At 36.5% G+C, this 17,572-nt stretch overlaps 3 protein-coding genes across 8 annotated transcripts in view; 1 reads left to right on the plus strand and 2 right to left on the minus strand.

Moving 5' to 3' along the window:
- Positions 1 to 3,549, minus strand: part of LOC139970833 (eIF-2-alpha kinase GCN2-like) — a 42,331-nt gene extending 38,782 nt beyond the window's left edge. The window contains exons 1-3 of one of the 3 annotated variants that reach the window (XM_071976863.1): positions 3,533 to 3,549; positions 2,178 to 2,329; positions 1,204 to 1,316 (exon numbers count right to left, since the gene is read on the minus strand). In XM_071976863.1, the coding sequence (XP_071832964.1) occupies positions 1,204 to 1,316; positions 2,178 to 2,279 (215 nt within the window). In that variant the 5' untranslated portion in view covers positions 2,280 to 2,329; positions 3,533 to 3,549. Of the gene's footprint in view, positions 1 to 1,203; positions 1,317 to 2,177; positions 2,330 to 3,244; positions 3,396 to 3,532 lie in introns of those variants that run through there. The other 2 variants (XM_071976861.1, XM_071976862.1) reach the window with 2 other exon arrangements.
- A 41-nt stretch (positions 3,550 to 3,590) lies between these two features.
- Positions 3,591 to 3,986, plus strand: LOC139970526 (ribonuclease P protein subunit p20-like). Its single transcript, XM_071976304.1, has one exon. The coding sequence runs from the start codon at positions 3,591 to 3,593 to the stop codon at positions 3,984 to 3,986; it is 396 nt and encodes a 131-aa protein (XP_071832405.1).
- Positions 3,987 to 5,333: 1,347 nt separating this feature from the next.
- The window catches only part of LOC139970832 (uncharacterized), an 87,275-nt gene continuing 75,036 nt past the window's right edge, over positions 5,334 to 17,572 (minus strand). For 3 of the 4 annotated variants that reach the window (XM_071976856.1, XM_071976858.1, XM_071976859.1), the window contains 4 exons: positions 16,972 to 17,100; positions 11,731 to 11,911; positions 9,470 to 9,551; positions 5,334 to 8,855 (listed from right to left, as the gene is read on the minus strand). In XM_071976856.1, the coding sequence (XP_071832957.1) occupies positions 8,721 to 8,855; positions 9,470 to 9,551; positions 11,731 to 11,911; positions 16,972 to 17,100 (527 nt within the window). In that variant the 3' untranslated portion in view covers positions 5,334 to 8,720. The remainder of the gene's footprint in view (positions 8,856 to 9,469; positions 9,552 to 11,730; positions 11,912 to 16,971; positions 17,101 to 17,572) is intronic. The other variant, XM_071976857.1, reaches the window with a different exon arrangement.

Genomic DNA, 17,572 nt, shown 5'->3' on the forward strand with positions numbered 1-17,572 from the left:
GCATATCTGGATTGACTCTATATCCAGTTATATCTGGCTTTATATGGCCAGATAAAACTTTATCTGCATATCTGGATTGACTCTATATTCAGTCATATCTGGCTTCATATGGCCAGATAAAACTTTATCTGCATATCTGGATTGGCTCTATATCCAGTTATATCTGGCTTTATATGGCCAGATAAAACTTTATCTGCATATCTGGATTGGCTCTATATCCAGTTATATCTGGCTTTATATGGCCAGATAAAACTTTATCTGCATATCTGGATTGACTCTTAATCCAGTTATATCTGGCTTTATATGGCCAGATAAAACTTTATCTGCATATCTGGATTGACTCTTTATCCAGTTATATCTGGCTTTATATGGCCAGATAAAACTTTATCTGCATATCTGGGATGATTCTTTATCCAGTTATATCTGGCTTTATATGGCCAGATAAAACTTTATCTGCATATCTGGATTGACTCTTTATCCAGTTATATCTGGCTTTATATGGCCAGATAAAACTTTATCTGCATATCTGGATTGACTCTACATCCAGTTATATCTGGCTTTATATGGCCAGATAAAACTTTATCTGCATATCTGGATTGACTCTTTTTCCAGTTATATCTGGCTTTATATGGCCAGATAAAACTTTATCTGCATATCTGGATTGACTCTATATCCAGTTATATCTGGCTTTATATGGCCAGATAAAACTTTATCTGCATATCTGGATTGACTCTATATCCAGTTATATCTGGCTTTATATGGCCAGATAAAACTTGATCTGGCCAGATTAAACCAGATATAAAGCCAGATCTGGGATTTCAGTAAGGGGCGCTATGAGCTACAAGTTCCAATGCGCAAGGTGGGGGAAAGGGGCTAGAAATAATGTGTCGGTCAATTCTAACTCGGTTTTCTGTCGTTAATTGTTGATGTAGCCTACCAGGTAAAAGGTTGAAATGACTTTAACAATTTCAAATTTAATAATTTGATTTATTATGCCATTTGGAGCACATAACATAGGCTATAACAGAACATTACTGGCAAATACTAGGGGGGGTTGATTGTGTGGGCCAACCCCCCTCTTCAAAAAGTGGGGGGGTTAAAACCCCCAACCCCCCTGTTTCTCTGCCACTGGGGTGAATAATTGCATTAATACCTTTGCATCCCCTTGCATTAATCCCATGCATTAATCCCTTCAATACTTACACGGTGGGGTACTTTGGTGGACAGGTCACCCTCATGTCAATAGTTACATGGATGTTGTTGCTCCCACTCATCCCTCGTTCAGGCATCAGATGCAATAAGATGGTCATACCCTTCTAAAAATGAAAAACAACAATAAACCAATGGATTTGTGAAAGAAGATAATGAGGTAATGGTGAAAGCATCCCAAAGTTGTGAAAAGGATAATAGTTTAACATTAGCATTGTCATATAAGAAATATAATTGTAATGTAATAGGCTGCAACTGCGAGGAGTAGATGAAAAAAGTATTGTAAAAAAAAACAGAAAAACATAAGCAAACTGAAATTTATTTGCTTTGTATTCACTCTTATAGCATTATTCAAAGGAATAACATCCTGAAAATTGACATTTTATTTAAACAAAAATACTATTATCTGTTTCCATTTCAGTTTGCCCTTGAAGATCCTGCTAGTATTGAAATGCCAGGCCTTCATAACTTTTACAGAATTACCTACAAATGTTTTTTACATCAGATAAGCAGTTTGCTAGCATTTTTTTTTCTCCAAGATATCATTGGTGAGAATTATTTGTAGTAGTATCTAATATTTATCTCTCTGTCTCTAATCTAGCAGAGAATGCTTAATTTGAATTGAGATGATACATTAATACACCTTGTTTGTTTCATTCACGACTGAGATATACACATTGTACTACATGTTCTTCGACCTACTTATATGTTCCACTGCAAGACTGACACTTACAAACTTTGTTTATCATTCACACTTCCAAAATGTTCTACTACCATATAGAGCCTATACAACATATCAATATGATGTATCCTAACATTGTAAATACACATGTAAGTAGAGTATACATGCAGGCTCACCAGCAATGCATACTACAATAGTACAAGTAGAGATTGAAAGCAAGATATAACAGCTAAAACAACTGTGCAACCAAACAGAAGTCACTTTGAGCTCCTGATCCATATCTTACTTTGTTCTTCTTGCTCTCATCTTTAAAGTCATCCATGTAGATAGCAGCGAGGCATACTTTCTCATTCTCTTGTCTCTCTTCATACGTCTCTTTGTCTCCCATATTCTGATATGTATTTTGCCTTGGGCCTCAAACAAAACTGTTACAAACTTCTGGAAAATAGTTACAAGAAATATCAAAGAGTCTTACTACTTTGCCTAAATTTCAGCAAAGGGTCATCAAAGGGGTGAACCCCTCCTTCAACCTCACATGTGCACATAGTTTAAGACTGCATGAGCTAAAATGAGGACCAATTTAACTGTACAGGTAGTCTTTGGACCAAATGTTAGGTCTACCAAGAAACATAGACTCGGAACCATACCGAAAATTATGAGAATTGAGCTGTAACACTGTGAGCCCAAGATACCTAATTTAGACTGCACTTGATTAAGGATGTAAATATGACATGGTCTTTGGAAGTGTCAGGACTGAGTGTTATCGAGTCTTTATTTGAATTGGGAGAATCGTTTGGGCCTTGCATTACTTAAGTTAATGAGGATGTGTTTTGGGGAAATTGTATGATTACGTTTACGTTAGGCTGGTTATGGTTGTGTCATTTTGTTATTTTCAGAATATAATTCAGTTATATATTGCTTAATTTACATACAAATTTGTTTTGGCACTTATTTACGGTTTCAGTGATCTTCTCTTATCCGACAGCATTGCTGGCACATCCCTAGTTGCCCAGCCGTGTCACACATAGGCCTAGGCATAAATATTTTCTTTCACGGCTTGAGGCATCTAAATAGCTCACTGAATTTAATTTTCGGAGAATAAGCAAGAAATTCATCTTTATTCAACCGAGGATTGGCCAATGTCCTTGCGCAACTTGCTTAAAACTTAAATTATATGTTCGATTTAACGTTAGGTCTATGCCTGATTAACACAGTAACAGTTTCTGAATGATTGTCCTGAACCAGGGCTACTGTGTGACATTTCCATTCTTTATTTCGTTTTTGTAAGCTCCTAGCGTTAGACTAGAGGGTATTGTAACCATTAACATTGTAATCGAAGTTTCTTAGTCAAACCTTAAAAGGACGGCAGTTAGCTTGTCCATTTGATGTTTCGTTACTTCACTTAGCATTCGTTGTCCACAACATGCAATATATAAACAGTATACTGCACAAGTAGGACATGGCATGTTGTGAACTTTAAATCCATTATGTGGGTAGTTGACTTGTTGTAACAGTAGGCTTAATGTATATACAAATTTTTACAAATATGACTATTTTCCACATCGAATCCAGCCAAAATATTTTTTTAAAACAGACAAATATTTAAGAGGTTATGTATCAATGATGTACTGATTAACGAACCTCTATAATTACGTATCATACATAAGACGACCCCTCTGTGAAAAATACAATCTTCAAAATGGCAGCCTCCATGGAAGTGAAGACTTCGACAGACGGCTCAAGTGAAAGCGATTTTACAGTTCTTAAGAAGCTTCCTCCCCAGCTGCCAAGACGCCATAATGACATCTACATTAATTCAAAGTCAAAGTTTGTTGCCCAACTCAAGAAATGCGAGAAACTTTTAGAATCCGGCGAATCAGAGCTGTTCATACACGGGCTAGGGGTTGCCGTTCATATCGCCATAAATCTTGCATTGCAACTACAAAGGGAATGGTCATTAGAGCTGTCTGCTAAGACATCAACCGTAGTACTTACAGACGATTTACAGCCCTTGACGGATTCCCGCACCTTTCAAACGAAAGATAGGAAGAATTCAGCAATACACATCAGGTTGTACAGAACTGTTGATCGATGATGGACAACCGATGAATCAATTGTCACTTTGAACTTGGGCGACTGTAGCCTATAGTATAGGCTAAGCCTAACATACAACTAAATTATCAATACAGTTGCGAGACCATAGGTGCAGCCCCTCAAGTGGACTTGAAAAGTGATTAACCAGGGAAAGAGGGCCCAGCTTGGTTCAGACTGCAAACAGGCTTCGCTGACGTCAGTCTTTGTTACAGAGTTCATACTCGTTCACTTGCTGCCTAATAGAGGACTACTTTAGTACGGTACCCTAAACTAGTTGAGCAGAATCTTATCAGCTACTTCGGATGTCAATGACAAACCACACTCTCAAGTGTCAAAGAGATTGTAGGAACTATCATCATGACACTAAAATGTGCCTGCCCATAAGCTGGTTCATTATCATTGTACAACATTTGGAGATGGGAGACGCCATGAAGAGAATTTCTTGATCGCATTTAACACAACTTCCATGCACTGACAGTGTCATTCGGAAATGCTTACAAACCTGCCATGCCTGCATCATTATTATTACCAACGTGGAAAGAAGTCGGCTACTGCATTAACATCAGAGAAAGTTGGATCTCCTGCATGGAAACTAGGCTAGAAGAGGTTCGACACAAGACTGGATGGTGTCTAGCCCATGTTAGTCATCGTAACAGTGAACAGCCTAGTCTGTCTTCAATCTCTTTGTTTCTGTGGAATGAAGTTTCCAAATGTAGGAGTGGCCCTCTAAGTTCAAAACATTGATAACTTTAATAAAGCAAAACCTTTAAGTGATTAAATTTCATGTTGCTCTGCAATAGTTTGTTTTTCTTTGCACACATTCATGGTATAGCACGTCCTATAAGATCTACTTTTATGTATATGTTGTACTTGGTTCCTGAATCACTTCTCTTATTCTTCAAAATGTAGTGAAATGAAATGTTGTGATGGAAAATTTAGAATTGTTGGTAGCTGTTTAATGTGAATACTGCAAAGGTACCCTGAAGATTGATGTCTGTGATTTAGTTAGTCAAGAAACATAGGGGTTAAACTCAGGACCAACATTTGTTATGTTTACATTGATGAAGAACAATTCGCATTCATTTGTATTATTCCATATTCACATGAACTTATGTTCAGAAACTAGTAAGAATAAATTAACTGCAAAGCAAGTTTAGCTTTGAATTGGCTTCGAACAAACCATTAGCATTCTAGCCTATACTTTAATTTTACAGGTGAATTTCTTCCATACCAGAATAGTCGTAAAAAGCTTATCTGTACTCAAAATTAGGTTGCTTAAAGTAATGTAAAGGAAGTGTGACAAATTAAAAAGACAAGAAAGACATGAAATAAAAGAAGACACGCTACATAAAGTGCTCTTAATTTATTATTTAGTACAAAAAAGAAGAAGTTTTTACATAAGAGCATATGTGAATGTGGTAATGTACAGTTAACTCCTTTGATTTAAAATGAATAAATACTACACTGAGATTATTTACATTTTTCTCCTTCAGATAAAACCATATGTATCAATATTTGCTAAGTTATTAATATTTACTGAAAATATGTTCCTGTAGATCACTTAATACGTTGGCCTTTGCATGTGAACCTCGATGGTATAACTACCTAAGAGGTATAAACATTTTTTTTTTTTTTAAATGATCCAGTATTGTTGTGATCTGATGCACAAATATTTACCGCAGGTATCACCAACAATAGCCATATCTACAGTAGTTTGTGAAATTATTAATAAATGTAGCTGGCCGAAAAAATTCATCAATATGTTCTTACTACTTAAAAAAGCAACTGATGTACCTGAAGGTCAAGTGTTATTTAAACAAGGTTACAATTATCCATCACGGTAGCAAGACAGAACCTATTAAATAAACTCATTCTCTAGCAAAACCATCTTTTCATCTTACTTTAACAAGTATTATTTTTTTCCTTTTCAAACACTGTCGCCATATTTATAGAGATATTTAGAGACAGTCATTGCGACATTTTTTGAGAACAAAGTTACATAACCCTCTTTGTTTTCAGACTATTAAAATGTTCCAGTGTCACAACAACATTTTTAAACCCTTATGTAGGAGAAAGTATAAAACCATTCAGAGTTTAAAATAGTGTAGTTCATTAAACCAATAAATAGCTGTAACATGTCAACACATGAAGCTGAAAGTGTCAATCTTTAACTGACTTTCATTTTGACAGAACAATTGAGTGATTTCCCCTTTGCAGACGACCTCCTTGAAATGATGAAAACTGCATTTAATATTCCATTCATGGGTTATAAACTTGGGGTGTCATTTTGACAAAGCTGCAGCCATGTCATATTCAAACAACACTGTACCATGGCTGCTATATTAACTGGATGCCCCCTCAACCTTAGAGACCTATCTTAACATGAACAAAAACCATTTGGGAGATACATTTACAGGTTTTAATCAGACTAAAAATACTTACAATCTTCAAGATGACTGTTTACCATTGCTACATAGTCAAGCATTATATAAAAATGGGGGGAAAAAAAGAGACAAATTTTCTACTATCAAAGAGAAAATCTTGTAGTACTCATGATCAAATTTTCAAAATAAAAGTGTCCATTGTAAACATTATAGCCAAATTAAAAATGAATTAGTAGATCATACAATGTCTTAGGTAATGATACGTATATTCCTTAAATTCACTGAAGATCGACTTCCACTGAAATGCTCAATGCTGATAATATTATCACACTTTCTAAAAGAAAGAAATAAAAGAGCGTGAATTAAAAGAATTTGAAAAAATCTGATCAAATCAACCAAACTATTTCGGCTGCTCTAAATTGAGTGGACAGATTATACGATACACACACAATTACAATGTCGAAAAAAAACTATTAACCTGCTAATTAGCATACAGATTATGAGTTAAGTATAAATGTACTACACTGTGCATTCATTGATACTGGTTTAATCTACATTATACTGATGGATGGACAGGCAGCAAGGCACTAAGTATAAAGCTAGATTAAAGGAAAAAAATTGTACATTGGCTTCTTTCCAGCGATCGACAACCTCAGATAAAAAAGAAGAAGAAATGGATTTGCAAACTGCCAGCAGTTTGCTTTATCAATCCCCTGAAAGATTGCCCAAACTTGACAGAGACAACACAATCAGTTGTTAAAAGATTAAAATTTCATCTTTAGTGAACGTGACCCTCACAGGGTTAATATGGAGCCCAACAGTAGCTTGTTTTATTACCTATGGATTACTACTGGCTGATATCAAGGTTTTTCTCTTTCTGATGGGATATCCAGAGGATTACTAGGCAGGGTCTGAAAATTTGGTTAACATTTTAACATTAATTGACCATCCAAACTCCATCGGAAAAAAGATGCATGGGGTGGGCTTAATTTGAACTAAGCTGTTACTTTCGATCTAGTTACTCCCAATTTAACATTGATTCTGCAGAGCATATTTTTTCAACATCTCAATTCGTTACAAAGATCTAAACTGTAGATCTTTATCCTGATTTGAGCTACAACATCTGACAAACATAACGAACAGGGCAAGTACAGGGTTCACTATGATGTCCAATTCAAATTCTGAAATTTTGACATGATAAACTGAAAATCTTTCAGGACCATTTGGAACAAAACTTTCCATTTCATGCCTTCCTTGCAACAAGTTTATCAAACATGTTGAGTCTTTTACAAAGTATGATATCCAACTAATCCCCTTTGAACTGCATTGCATTGAGACGATATACACAATATTTGAGGCAAATTCTGTTTTTAAAGGGGACACAAACTCAACCATCATCGTTGGCCTGTATGACAGATATCTTTGTACAGAACAAACACCCCAAAAACAGCTCAGAAAAAATCTTCTTCAATTTGAAAGATATCTCAGATCAAACATTGCATCTGGCAGCTGTAATTTCATCATAGTGCCACTAGCATCTGAAACCTTTTTTACTTTTCATTTTTCTTTTCACTTTTTAAGGTAGAAAATCAAATATTTGACACTGAAAACCAATGCCATCATTTGTTCATGTTGAGGGTTTTCAATATTTTAGACTCAGTATTTGCAAACCCCATCTCCATCACAGAAAAATATAAACATTGTATTATATATAATGCAAAACATGACAAATTGAAGCACATGTGGTTTGATGACGACAAATTTGGACTTGATCAAGTCTTTTGCCATGTGTGTGCAAAAAAATTAAATCTGTGATATCTCATAACTGGAAAAAGATATTTCTTAGCCATTTTGGGTTGTTCAGGACAGTTATCGTATAGATCAATAATGATGGCAGGGTTTGTGACACTGTGAAGCACTTATTAACGAAATATAGTTTACTCCTTGTTGTGACGAGGGCCAAGCAAGATGTAAACATGTTTTGGTAGCTTGATTTCAAATTCACTATGCTGCATGGAAGTTTATCGTTGAGGATTTTTAAGCTTCTGGAATATATAAAATGAGTAATGCCTGGAGTCACTTCTTAAAGATTGTGAGAAATTGCAGGCCGAGACTCCACACCGATTCAAAAAGGAGAGATCTTGATCACGATTGGCCGGTTGAAATTGAAGACGAAAATTTCCACTCCAGAACAAATAAAAATTCTGATGTACTGTTGTTTTTTGGTCAAGTCTCTACTACCTTCCACAGTATCATCTAAGCAAGAACCCTAGATAGCTGCCTTCTCTATGAGGCCACAAACGTTCAGAAAACGCAAAAAAAACAATTAATCCCTGTGTCATCCTTATTGCTCATTTATCGTATCCAGAGAAGTACCATTCCTTGAATTCCTGGATGTTTTCGGCCGAGCCTATCACGGCCTCTCTTCCCTGAGCCTGAAAAAGCTTGTGCAGTTTCTGTTGCATAGAATCCTTAAACTGTCTCTCCTGCAAAGAACCAAAGACAAAATCTATCGCACATCTGACAAAATCTATCACAAATATCATCTCAAAAGATCCAATTCAGATTCTTTGCAAGAGGTGAAATTGTAAGGATAAAGTAACAGCATGATCGTGAGCCTAACACACGATAAGACTACTTTTGTAAAAGAATGCCTGGAAGACAAATTTGTTACCCCAAAACACTAAGGATCAACAAATGCATATACGGCAATGCAAAGTGCATCCAGCTTATGCTCACATTGAATGGTATTTTCAGCTGAAGACAAGTTAGGGGAATTATTTTCTTCTCTTGTTTTTTGAGACTCATTGATGATTATTTCAGATATTTGGACATTTTTTAATTCTGCGATGATGATGAAAAAAAAAACCCTCCATGCTCTGCTATGCTATGCGATGAAACCATGACCTCCTATATGCTACATTACATCTGTTCGTGTCACTACACCTCCAGACCCATAATATTTTTAATCTCCATGTTTTATAGTAGAAAATGACAGCAATGGAAGCCATTTCTCATGACTTAAGGAATGGTTTGATTTGATCCATTATGATAATGAGATTAGGTCAGATTAGTGTCATCAGCTTGGTATTATTTTTACCTGTTGGAGTTCTTCCTGCAACTTCTGTAATTCTTGTTCTAATTCATGTTTAGATTTTCCGGACGGGTTGTCTGCTGTCCTGCTGAAGAAAGAATCGATTAAAAAACATCAAATTATGACGGTTGCTGAATAATCTCCACGTTAATACTTTGAAAAGATCTAAAAAGATGCTCGGTCAATCAATCAATTCATTTATTTATTCAGCCAATGTATAAAAATATTACACATTAAAATCATAACGTTCCTCCTGCTCCGTAATAAATAAGAGTAAGAAATTTATAAAAAAATATGTGAGGATATACAAAAATATGTAAGAATATGAAAATGTAAGAAAAATGTAAAGATATGCAAATAAAGTGTAAGGAATTTAAAATGTGAAAAAAAATATTGACACAAAAATATGTAGGAAAAGGCTGGAAATGGTTATATTTGTCCACTTCAACAGCTACTCTTGCAGCTTTGAGAATGAAGTGAATTTTTTGCCATGCTAGAGATTTCACATGATATGTTTCAAACCTCCAGTAATTGCTAGGTGGTACATCTGATGCTCTCTTTAATCACAAGTGAATCAGGAAAAGTAGATTATTATCTTAGACTTGAATATTTTGATCTTGGAAGATAAAGGTTCTTAGCTCTTCAAGATCTTCAGTTGTGACAATTCAGAACACTTGTTGTGTTTCAGAGGTTAACATCTCTCACCACACAAACTTGCTCAAAAGCTACATAGTTAAGTGTTTGACACAGTTAAGTGTTTGACACAGTTACGTGTTTGACACAGTTAAGTGTTTTACGCAGTTAAGTGTTTGACACTGTAAGGTGTTTTACACAGTTAAGTGTTTTACATAGTTAAGTGTTTGACACAGTTAAGTGTTTGACACAGTTAAGTGTTTTATGCAGTTAAGTGTTTGACACAGTTAAGTGTTTGACACAGTTAAGTGTTTGACACAGTTAAGTGTTTTACGCAGTTAAGTGTTTGACACAGTTAAGTGTTTTACGCAGTTAAGTGTTTTACACTGTAAGGTGTTTTACACAGTTAAGTGTTTTACACAGTTAAGTGTTTGACATAGTTAAGTGTTTGACACAGTTAAGTGTTTGACACAGTTTAGTGTTTTACGCAGTTAAGTGTTTGACACAGTTAAGTGTTTGACACAGTTAAGTGTTTTACACTGTAAGGTGTTTTACACAGTTAAGTGTTTTACACAGTTAAGTGTTTTACACAGTTAAGTGTTTTACACAGTTAAGTGTTTTACGCAGTTAAGTGTTTTACGCAGTTAAGTGTTTTACACTGTAAGGTGTTTTACACAGTTAAGTGTTTGGCACAGTTAAGTGTTTTACACAGTTAAGTGTTTTACACTGTAAGTTATTTTACACAGTTAAGTGTTTTACATAGTTAAGTGTTTGACGCAGTTTATTTTTTTACACTGTTAAGTGTTTGACACAGTTAAGTGTTTTACACAGTTAGTGTTTTACACTGTTAGGTGTCTTTATTCATAACTGTCACATAAAAGGCTGCAGACCTCAAAAATTTTCAGTCAAATTTAAGCTCCTGGTCAGTTACTTCATTTATCAAAGGTTAATCGGAAATGGGAGAATTGAACTTAAAGCTCATCATTTTTATTGAACATAGAGGAAACAATTTGATCTCAAGGCCAAGGTGATTAGGTTAACTGGCTTCTAGTTAACCAAAGACAACTTCCTCAGGAGATCGACTTTGAAAGGTAAAAATTTCTTTTGCACAATCCAACACAGTTGGTTCTTCTTTGCATAATTGTGACATCACCCAATTTGACAACCTCACGAAACTTGTACTATAAATCAGTAACTGCTCCAACTGTTGCTTTCCTTATCAAGGTTTTGATCAGGAATAAAATTTAACTTGGACCATGAGGGAAAATTCATTTTATTTTTTGATACAAGGTAATATCTCAAAGGCTGTTACTTTAGATGAGTCAACCTCTGTCATGTTCAGTCACGGTGAGTCGAGTTAATCAGAATCTATTCGCTTTCAGATCTCTCATCACATAAATAGTTTCCAGCATGATATCTATACTGTTAGTGCTTTCTGAGTGTGACCTCGAGTAATGTAAGTTGAGTTAATCAGAATCTGTTTGCTTTTCAGATCACTCAGCACATAAATAGTTTTCAGCATTATATCTATACTGTTAGTGCTTTCTGAGTGTGACCTCAAGTAATGTGTACTAGTTATCAGGGGTGTGAGTGTCTTAACTTCTTTATCATTGACATCCTGTATGACTACCTACCCTTTGTCTGGTTCCCGTTGACTCATGCTCCTGGCCCGCCCCTGCTGCGGAGGTCTACTGATGGATCCGCTGCTCTTGCTCATCCGTTTATCCGGCGTCTGAGAGAGCCCAGATATGGTGGGTGTGTTGTCGTCCAGCTCGTTTAGGGTGTCAGCGGAGACCGATCTGTAGGCCTGGTGATCTGTTAATCAATCGTACAGATGTATTAAATCTACAGCTTGTAACTCTTGATCCTTCCTCAATCCATGCAAGTAAACCTTTTGATATGCTATCAGGAAATATATTCTGACTTCATAGGAAATGTTACCATGGTGATGTAAACAGGTAACATTATCTGGTGATCTGAGATTAACTCATGTACAGGTAAAGGATACTATTAACTGTAACAATGGTTAATTCATGGGGATACATTTTTACAGCAATAAGAATTACCTTAAGCAGATCAAGTTACATCTATGGTTTAGGTTTAATAATTTATGTAATAAATAGGAAGTAAATCCACATACTGGCTTTGATGCAAATTTAAACTACTGATGACCCCAAATGACCTTTCACCTTGTCAGCAACAGTAAACAAGAATCTCATCAAGAGGCATCTACATACTAAATGACATTCATCAAATAATTAAAATAATAAGTAAATATTTAAAAACTATGTCAATAAAATTATATATAATTTTATTGACATTTTTGCTTCTGTTCAATAGTTTTTATTTACTTATTTATTTTATTTGGTCCTTACAGCAATACAATTTCTTAAAGGTTGATTTAATCTTTGCCTATGCTTGCATCGAGCTGTTGTCAGAAATCGTTTTGTGCATGACACATCAACGTTTAGCTCATTGTCACTAATATTTATAAGCTACCTGCCTATGATCAATTTCTGCTTTATTGAGGAAATGGGAAAGAACATTTTTGTTGCTTTTTCCTTCTTTCTTGTTTTCATTCTTCAAAAAATGACCCTATTATCAAACACCTTCCTTCCTCTTTCAATTTGTGGAGGGTCAATGAATCTTTGTGCACACTTGTTATAGGTTGCTGTGACAACTCATTAGAAAATATTGCATCAACACTAATTTTTTACGTGTTCATTTCAAGCTATCCTCAACTCTAAATCTAATGTTTGGGGGTATGTTGAGGAAGGTTCCAATGAATTTATTACTTCCTACAGCATGTCATAATCTTAAGCCAACAACAGAAACCCTTGCCACAAGTTAACAGTTCTTAGGCTACAGTAATACGGAGTGTGTATGTAGAGGAGACATGTACCACAGGAGTGATGTAAATATAAGAATTGTCAGAAGAATTTAGAGCATGACAAGCTTAAATAGCTGCATAGATATCCTTTGTACCTCATGATCACAACTACAGGTCATTTGTAGACACCTTGCCAAAAATTCAGTACATTCTAAATACTTTTAAAACAGAGCAACTGACCTATGAATCTGGCATAATCTACTTGGGGCAGATTTCATCAATTTTCGACAGTAATTAAAAGCTGAGCAAATCCATTGCTGAAGAATAATAATTTGTTTTATTGTGCAAATTTCAAAATAGAAACGGATAGTTTCATTTCCTAATATTTCTGTTCCGACCCAGATTAACTTAAATGACAGGTTCAATGGGTCTTTTCAAATTCTCTCAAAGTATTTATTTCCATAAAAGTGAAGGTGGTAATTAATTTACCTTCAAAGAAACAGCTTCAGCCCTGATTTCTATATTCAAAGTTAAGCTAGGCTAGGTAGAACTGCTAGGAAAACATGGTAGGTCAGGGCTTAATCATTAAAGTTTGTTTTGAGAATAAAAGTGCTATCCCCAAGACATTCAAGCAGCTGTGACATTAATGTAGCAACCTTACTACACAGTGTACCGTTCAAGCACACTTGATGAAAAAACAAATGATGCAAAAGTAAACAATTGCCATGGCAACAATAAAATTATTTCCAGTGCATGCCTAATCACAGAACATACCGATTTCACAGACAATATTCACACACACACACACAACAACGATTCCACTGCCAAAAAAAAACTGTACACACAAACTTGAACATATAAATCAAATCCTACTTCCCAAAGGAAATTAAAGCAAAAGAACGAGGAAATCACCGTGAAGGGTATCCTTATCACCGGAGAGATTGTATGTTCCCTTGTGAAAGATCCCCAGAAATAATTCCCAAAACTGAGAAGAACTATCCCGTAAAGTTGCCTTTAAAAACTGCCAGAATCTCGAAAACCTCGCCGCGATACCCCGATAGCAATCAGCTAATTTCCCGGGTGCCATGCTGTTTCGTAATGTGATAGCATTTAAGTGTCATACGATACGGCGGTACCCAGCATGCAGCTTCTGAAACTTGCCGATGACTAAACCCCCTTGTGCCATCGGGTCGAGCCGCAAGTATCTGCTCGGTTTCACTGGTGACGCTGTCTTATCCCTGCCTTTGCTCTGCGGAGGGTGTTTTATTAAACGGGACAGGAAGGACACGAAAAGATCTAATTAAGACGGTTGCAAAAACAAAGCCCTGAGGAAACTTGCAATAAGCGGGTAATGACAGATAAAGGCTTAATTGTTCTAATTTACAAAGTGGCAATGAACAGTCTCTATGTCAGCATCACACACTGCCTTTTATAGGGATATTCTATTGGCAGACAATGGAACATTTTATCTTAAAAAGAAAATTGTTCCACACACTTAGTTGTCCCCCCCCCCCCCCCTCCATCTCAATATCTTGCTCCTAACTTGAGATATAGTTGATTGAACATAATCTACTTTGACTTGATTCTTTCAAGGGGTTCCTCACAGTAGTGGTTTTTGATATCATGACAGCAAATGTTCTTCAAAAGCTTTACTTTCCCTACCATAATCTTCTTGTTGATGTATACTTCAACTGGGGCCCATTGGAATGTCTGCTTTAATAGCTGTCGATGTTATTTGTATTTAGAGTTTCATCCGAGTGTCACTTTTTTGGTTAGGATTAGCACTAGTAAATATTTTTTTTAAAAAGTCTGGGAGAATGAATCTGATTAAATCTCTTCCACATAAACGATAGTCTAAAATAGGATAAACAAAGTCTAGGAAACTCTCTTAGCTTGACTGATCATAATCACATTTTGAGGAAAACCTGATAGATTGGTCTTTCGATAGTGGTTACTGAAGGGGAAAGAATGCACCACAGTGTAAGCATACAACTGCACTGACTCATAGAGCAGTTGTTAACAACACTACATTCACAACAGATATGATTTCATACAACTGCACTCGTTTGCCAATTATGACATTCCGTCAATGTCAGGACGTGAAAAAAATAAAACTTCAGTACATGAGAAGTTGTCAAAGAGAGATAAAAAAGATACACACACACACTAGGGAGACATGAGGTTTGTTTAATAGGCCTAGTCAAGGTGGCATACTCCTATTAGAGTCTATATCCATCCGCTCAATTGTTCTCCTTCAGGAAAAGTGCCAAAAAGCAGGAGAACATCTTTTTTGACCTGTTATCCATCATGGTCTAGTTTATTGTGGCTTGCATGTTGAAGAACATGAATGGAAGTACATGTGGTGAGAAAATTGGGTCAATTGAGGTAGTTTTAGACCCCTTTAGGCCTCCTAGGAGCAGCGTAGGAAAGTTGTTTACTACTGAGTGAAGAGGTTTGTTTACAAGTGACGAAAACTTCCGGCTCGGATAGCAAAAAATCTGCGGGGTCATGGTACGGAAAATTGATGGGTGCCATCAGGTGATGGGTAGCGTTTAGCTAATGAAAACTTCTATCTAGACTTAGAGACCACATTACTTTTGTGATTTAGTGTGTAAGTCAATGGGGCTTTTAATGGGCATATGCTACCTTAAGCCATGATCAAGTACCTATCTTTACTCATCCCCAATCTAAAAATGTCGACGCTATCGTCTCCCCACCTATTTTTGGAGACGAACGGAAGCATGATCACTCACATCCGACCTCCACCTGGTATATGACTAACACCAAATATTAATAAAATAACATCATTTATAATATTATTCACATTAAAAACTCATTTACAGGCTGAACCAGAATTATCAAAAAGAGGAAATACTCTCTAATTGAACCATCAATGTCTGAGCAGGTTCATTAGTGGGGCATCGCCATCATAGCAGCTCGTGGTCCGCAAGACTTAATTAATTACTTAGTAATTAAAATCATGAGAGCTAAATATTCCTTCACCCATATCCTCTACTGATATGTGCACTTCCTGTTAATTAACAGTATTATAAAGAGCAGGATACACTTGACAAAGAGCATGGAAGGTTTCTGTATCTTCTGCTAAGATTTAATAAAGTATAAACCGATGCTGTTAATCGTTTCATTTAGTCTCAAAGGTACTATCTGTGACAAAGTTCAGACAGAGAAAAGAAAAAGAAACAACATGTCTTTTCTTTTGACTGACAGCCATTCTAAACTCAGCAGAACACTTTGCATACTGCTGTACCAACCCTCATCGATAACGGAGTACCTTTGCAAAGTTGCCAAATTTTTCATCAGTGGGGAATCAAATGACATTTTTTATTCATAATGTCAACATTTTTTGTCTGCCTCTTGTCTAGATTCTTGAATCCAACCAGAACTCAACTTCAAGACAAATGATGTTCTTATCAGCTTATTGTTTCCGTGTACTGATTTTGAATTACATGTAAAACGACTTCGATATGAAAAAAAGAAACTTGAGGACTTCCGAAGATGAGCACAATTGCGTTCGAATCACGGTGTGGGGGGGGGGTGTGGGAGGGAAGATCGAGCTCTCCACCCAAGCCAAAAATTAAAAAAGAGTGCTGTCACTCAGTCCTATCTAGTTTCACAAAACTTGACAGGTTGCAGTCTCTGACCGAAGATTGTAACGGTACTGTGAGTCGATCGATAGTAGTACATACAATTACATTCATAATTATTGAAGTAGAGGTCTTCTTAAACATGTTTAAAATTTAAAATTGAGCTACCTGTTTTAAGTAGCTAAACTTCTAGTTACTTAAGCATATTCTTAGTTTGGCGAAACCGTATGAGTGGAACCACGAACTAGTCGATCACCCAGCAGGGTGGTATGCGAGTATATCAGGCAAGTTCGCAGCTTGCAAGAGCTCTGTCACGTGACCGTGTTACTACAGGTCACATATCGTCAAACAGTACAGACGATGCAAGTTCGGACCGATAAGACGGCCCCCTCCTCTGTTAGACCGCTGGAGAACCACACTGAAAGCCAATCAGACATTACCTTCAAACATTTGTGCCGTCTCTACGAGGTTCTTCCAATCTAGAGACGTGGTGCTATCGGGAAGAGGGAAGGTTGCGGCTAGAGCTGGTGCTGCGGCTCCTTCGGGGGATATCCTTGAGTATTTGGAACCTGAGGAGTGGGAGGAAAATATTACGGCATAATAATAATAATAATATTTGCATTTTATATAGCGCTTCATACCAGCGATAGGTCTCAAAGTGCTTTACAGACGTTACATTACCCCTGGTCAATGATAACCTGTCCAAGAGACAATCCCTCCAGTCGGCAGCAGTTATATACTGGGCCCAATGACAAGTAACCTCACATGTACCCATTTAACCCCTGGGTGGAGAGAGGCAAGTGAGATAAAGCATCTTGCCCAAGGACACAACGTAATTAGCTAGGCAGGAATCTTACCAGCAATCCTTGGATCACAAGTCCGACGCTTTAGCCAATTGGCCACCACGCTCTAGTGTTAGGCATGTCACTTTATCAATCAAGACAATTGTGAGAGAAAATGATCTCATATGACAGGAACTGTTTCAAGAAAATTAGCAATGTAAATCAGGTGATTCTGTGCTATCAGGTATTTCCCCTACAT

This window comes from Apostichopus japonicus, chromosome 8 (assembly GCF_037975245.1).
Source record: "Apostichopus japonicus isolate 1M-3 chromosome 8, ASM3797524v1, whole genome shotgun sequence".
Classification (NCBI taxonomy): Eukaryota; Metazoa; Echinodermata; class Holothuroidea; order Aspidochirotida; family Stichopodidae; genus Apostichopus; species Apostichopus japonicus.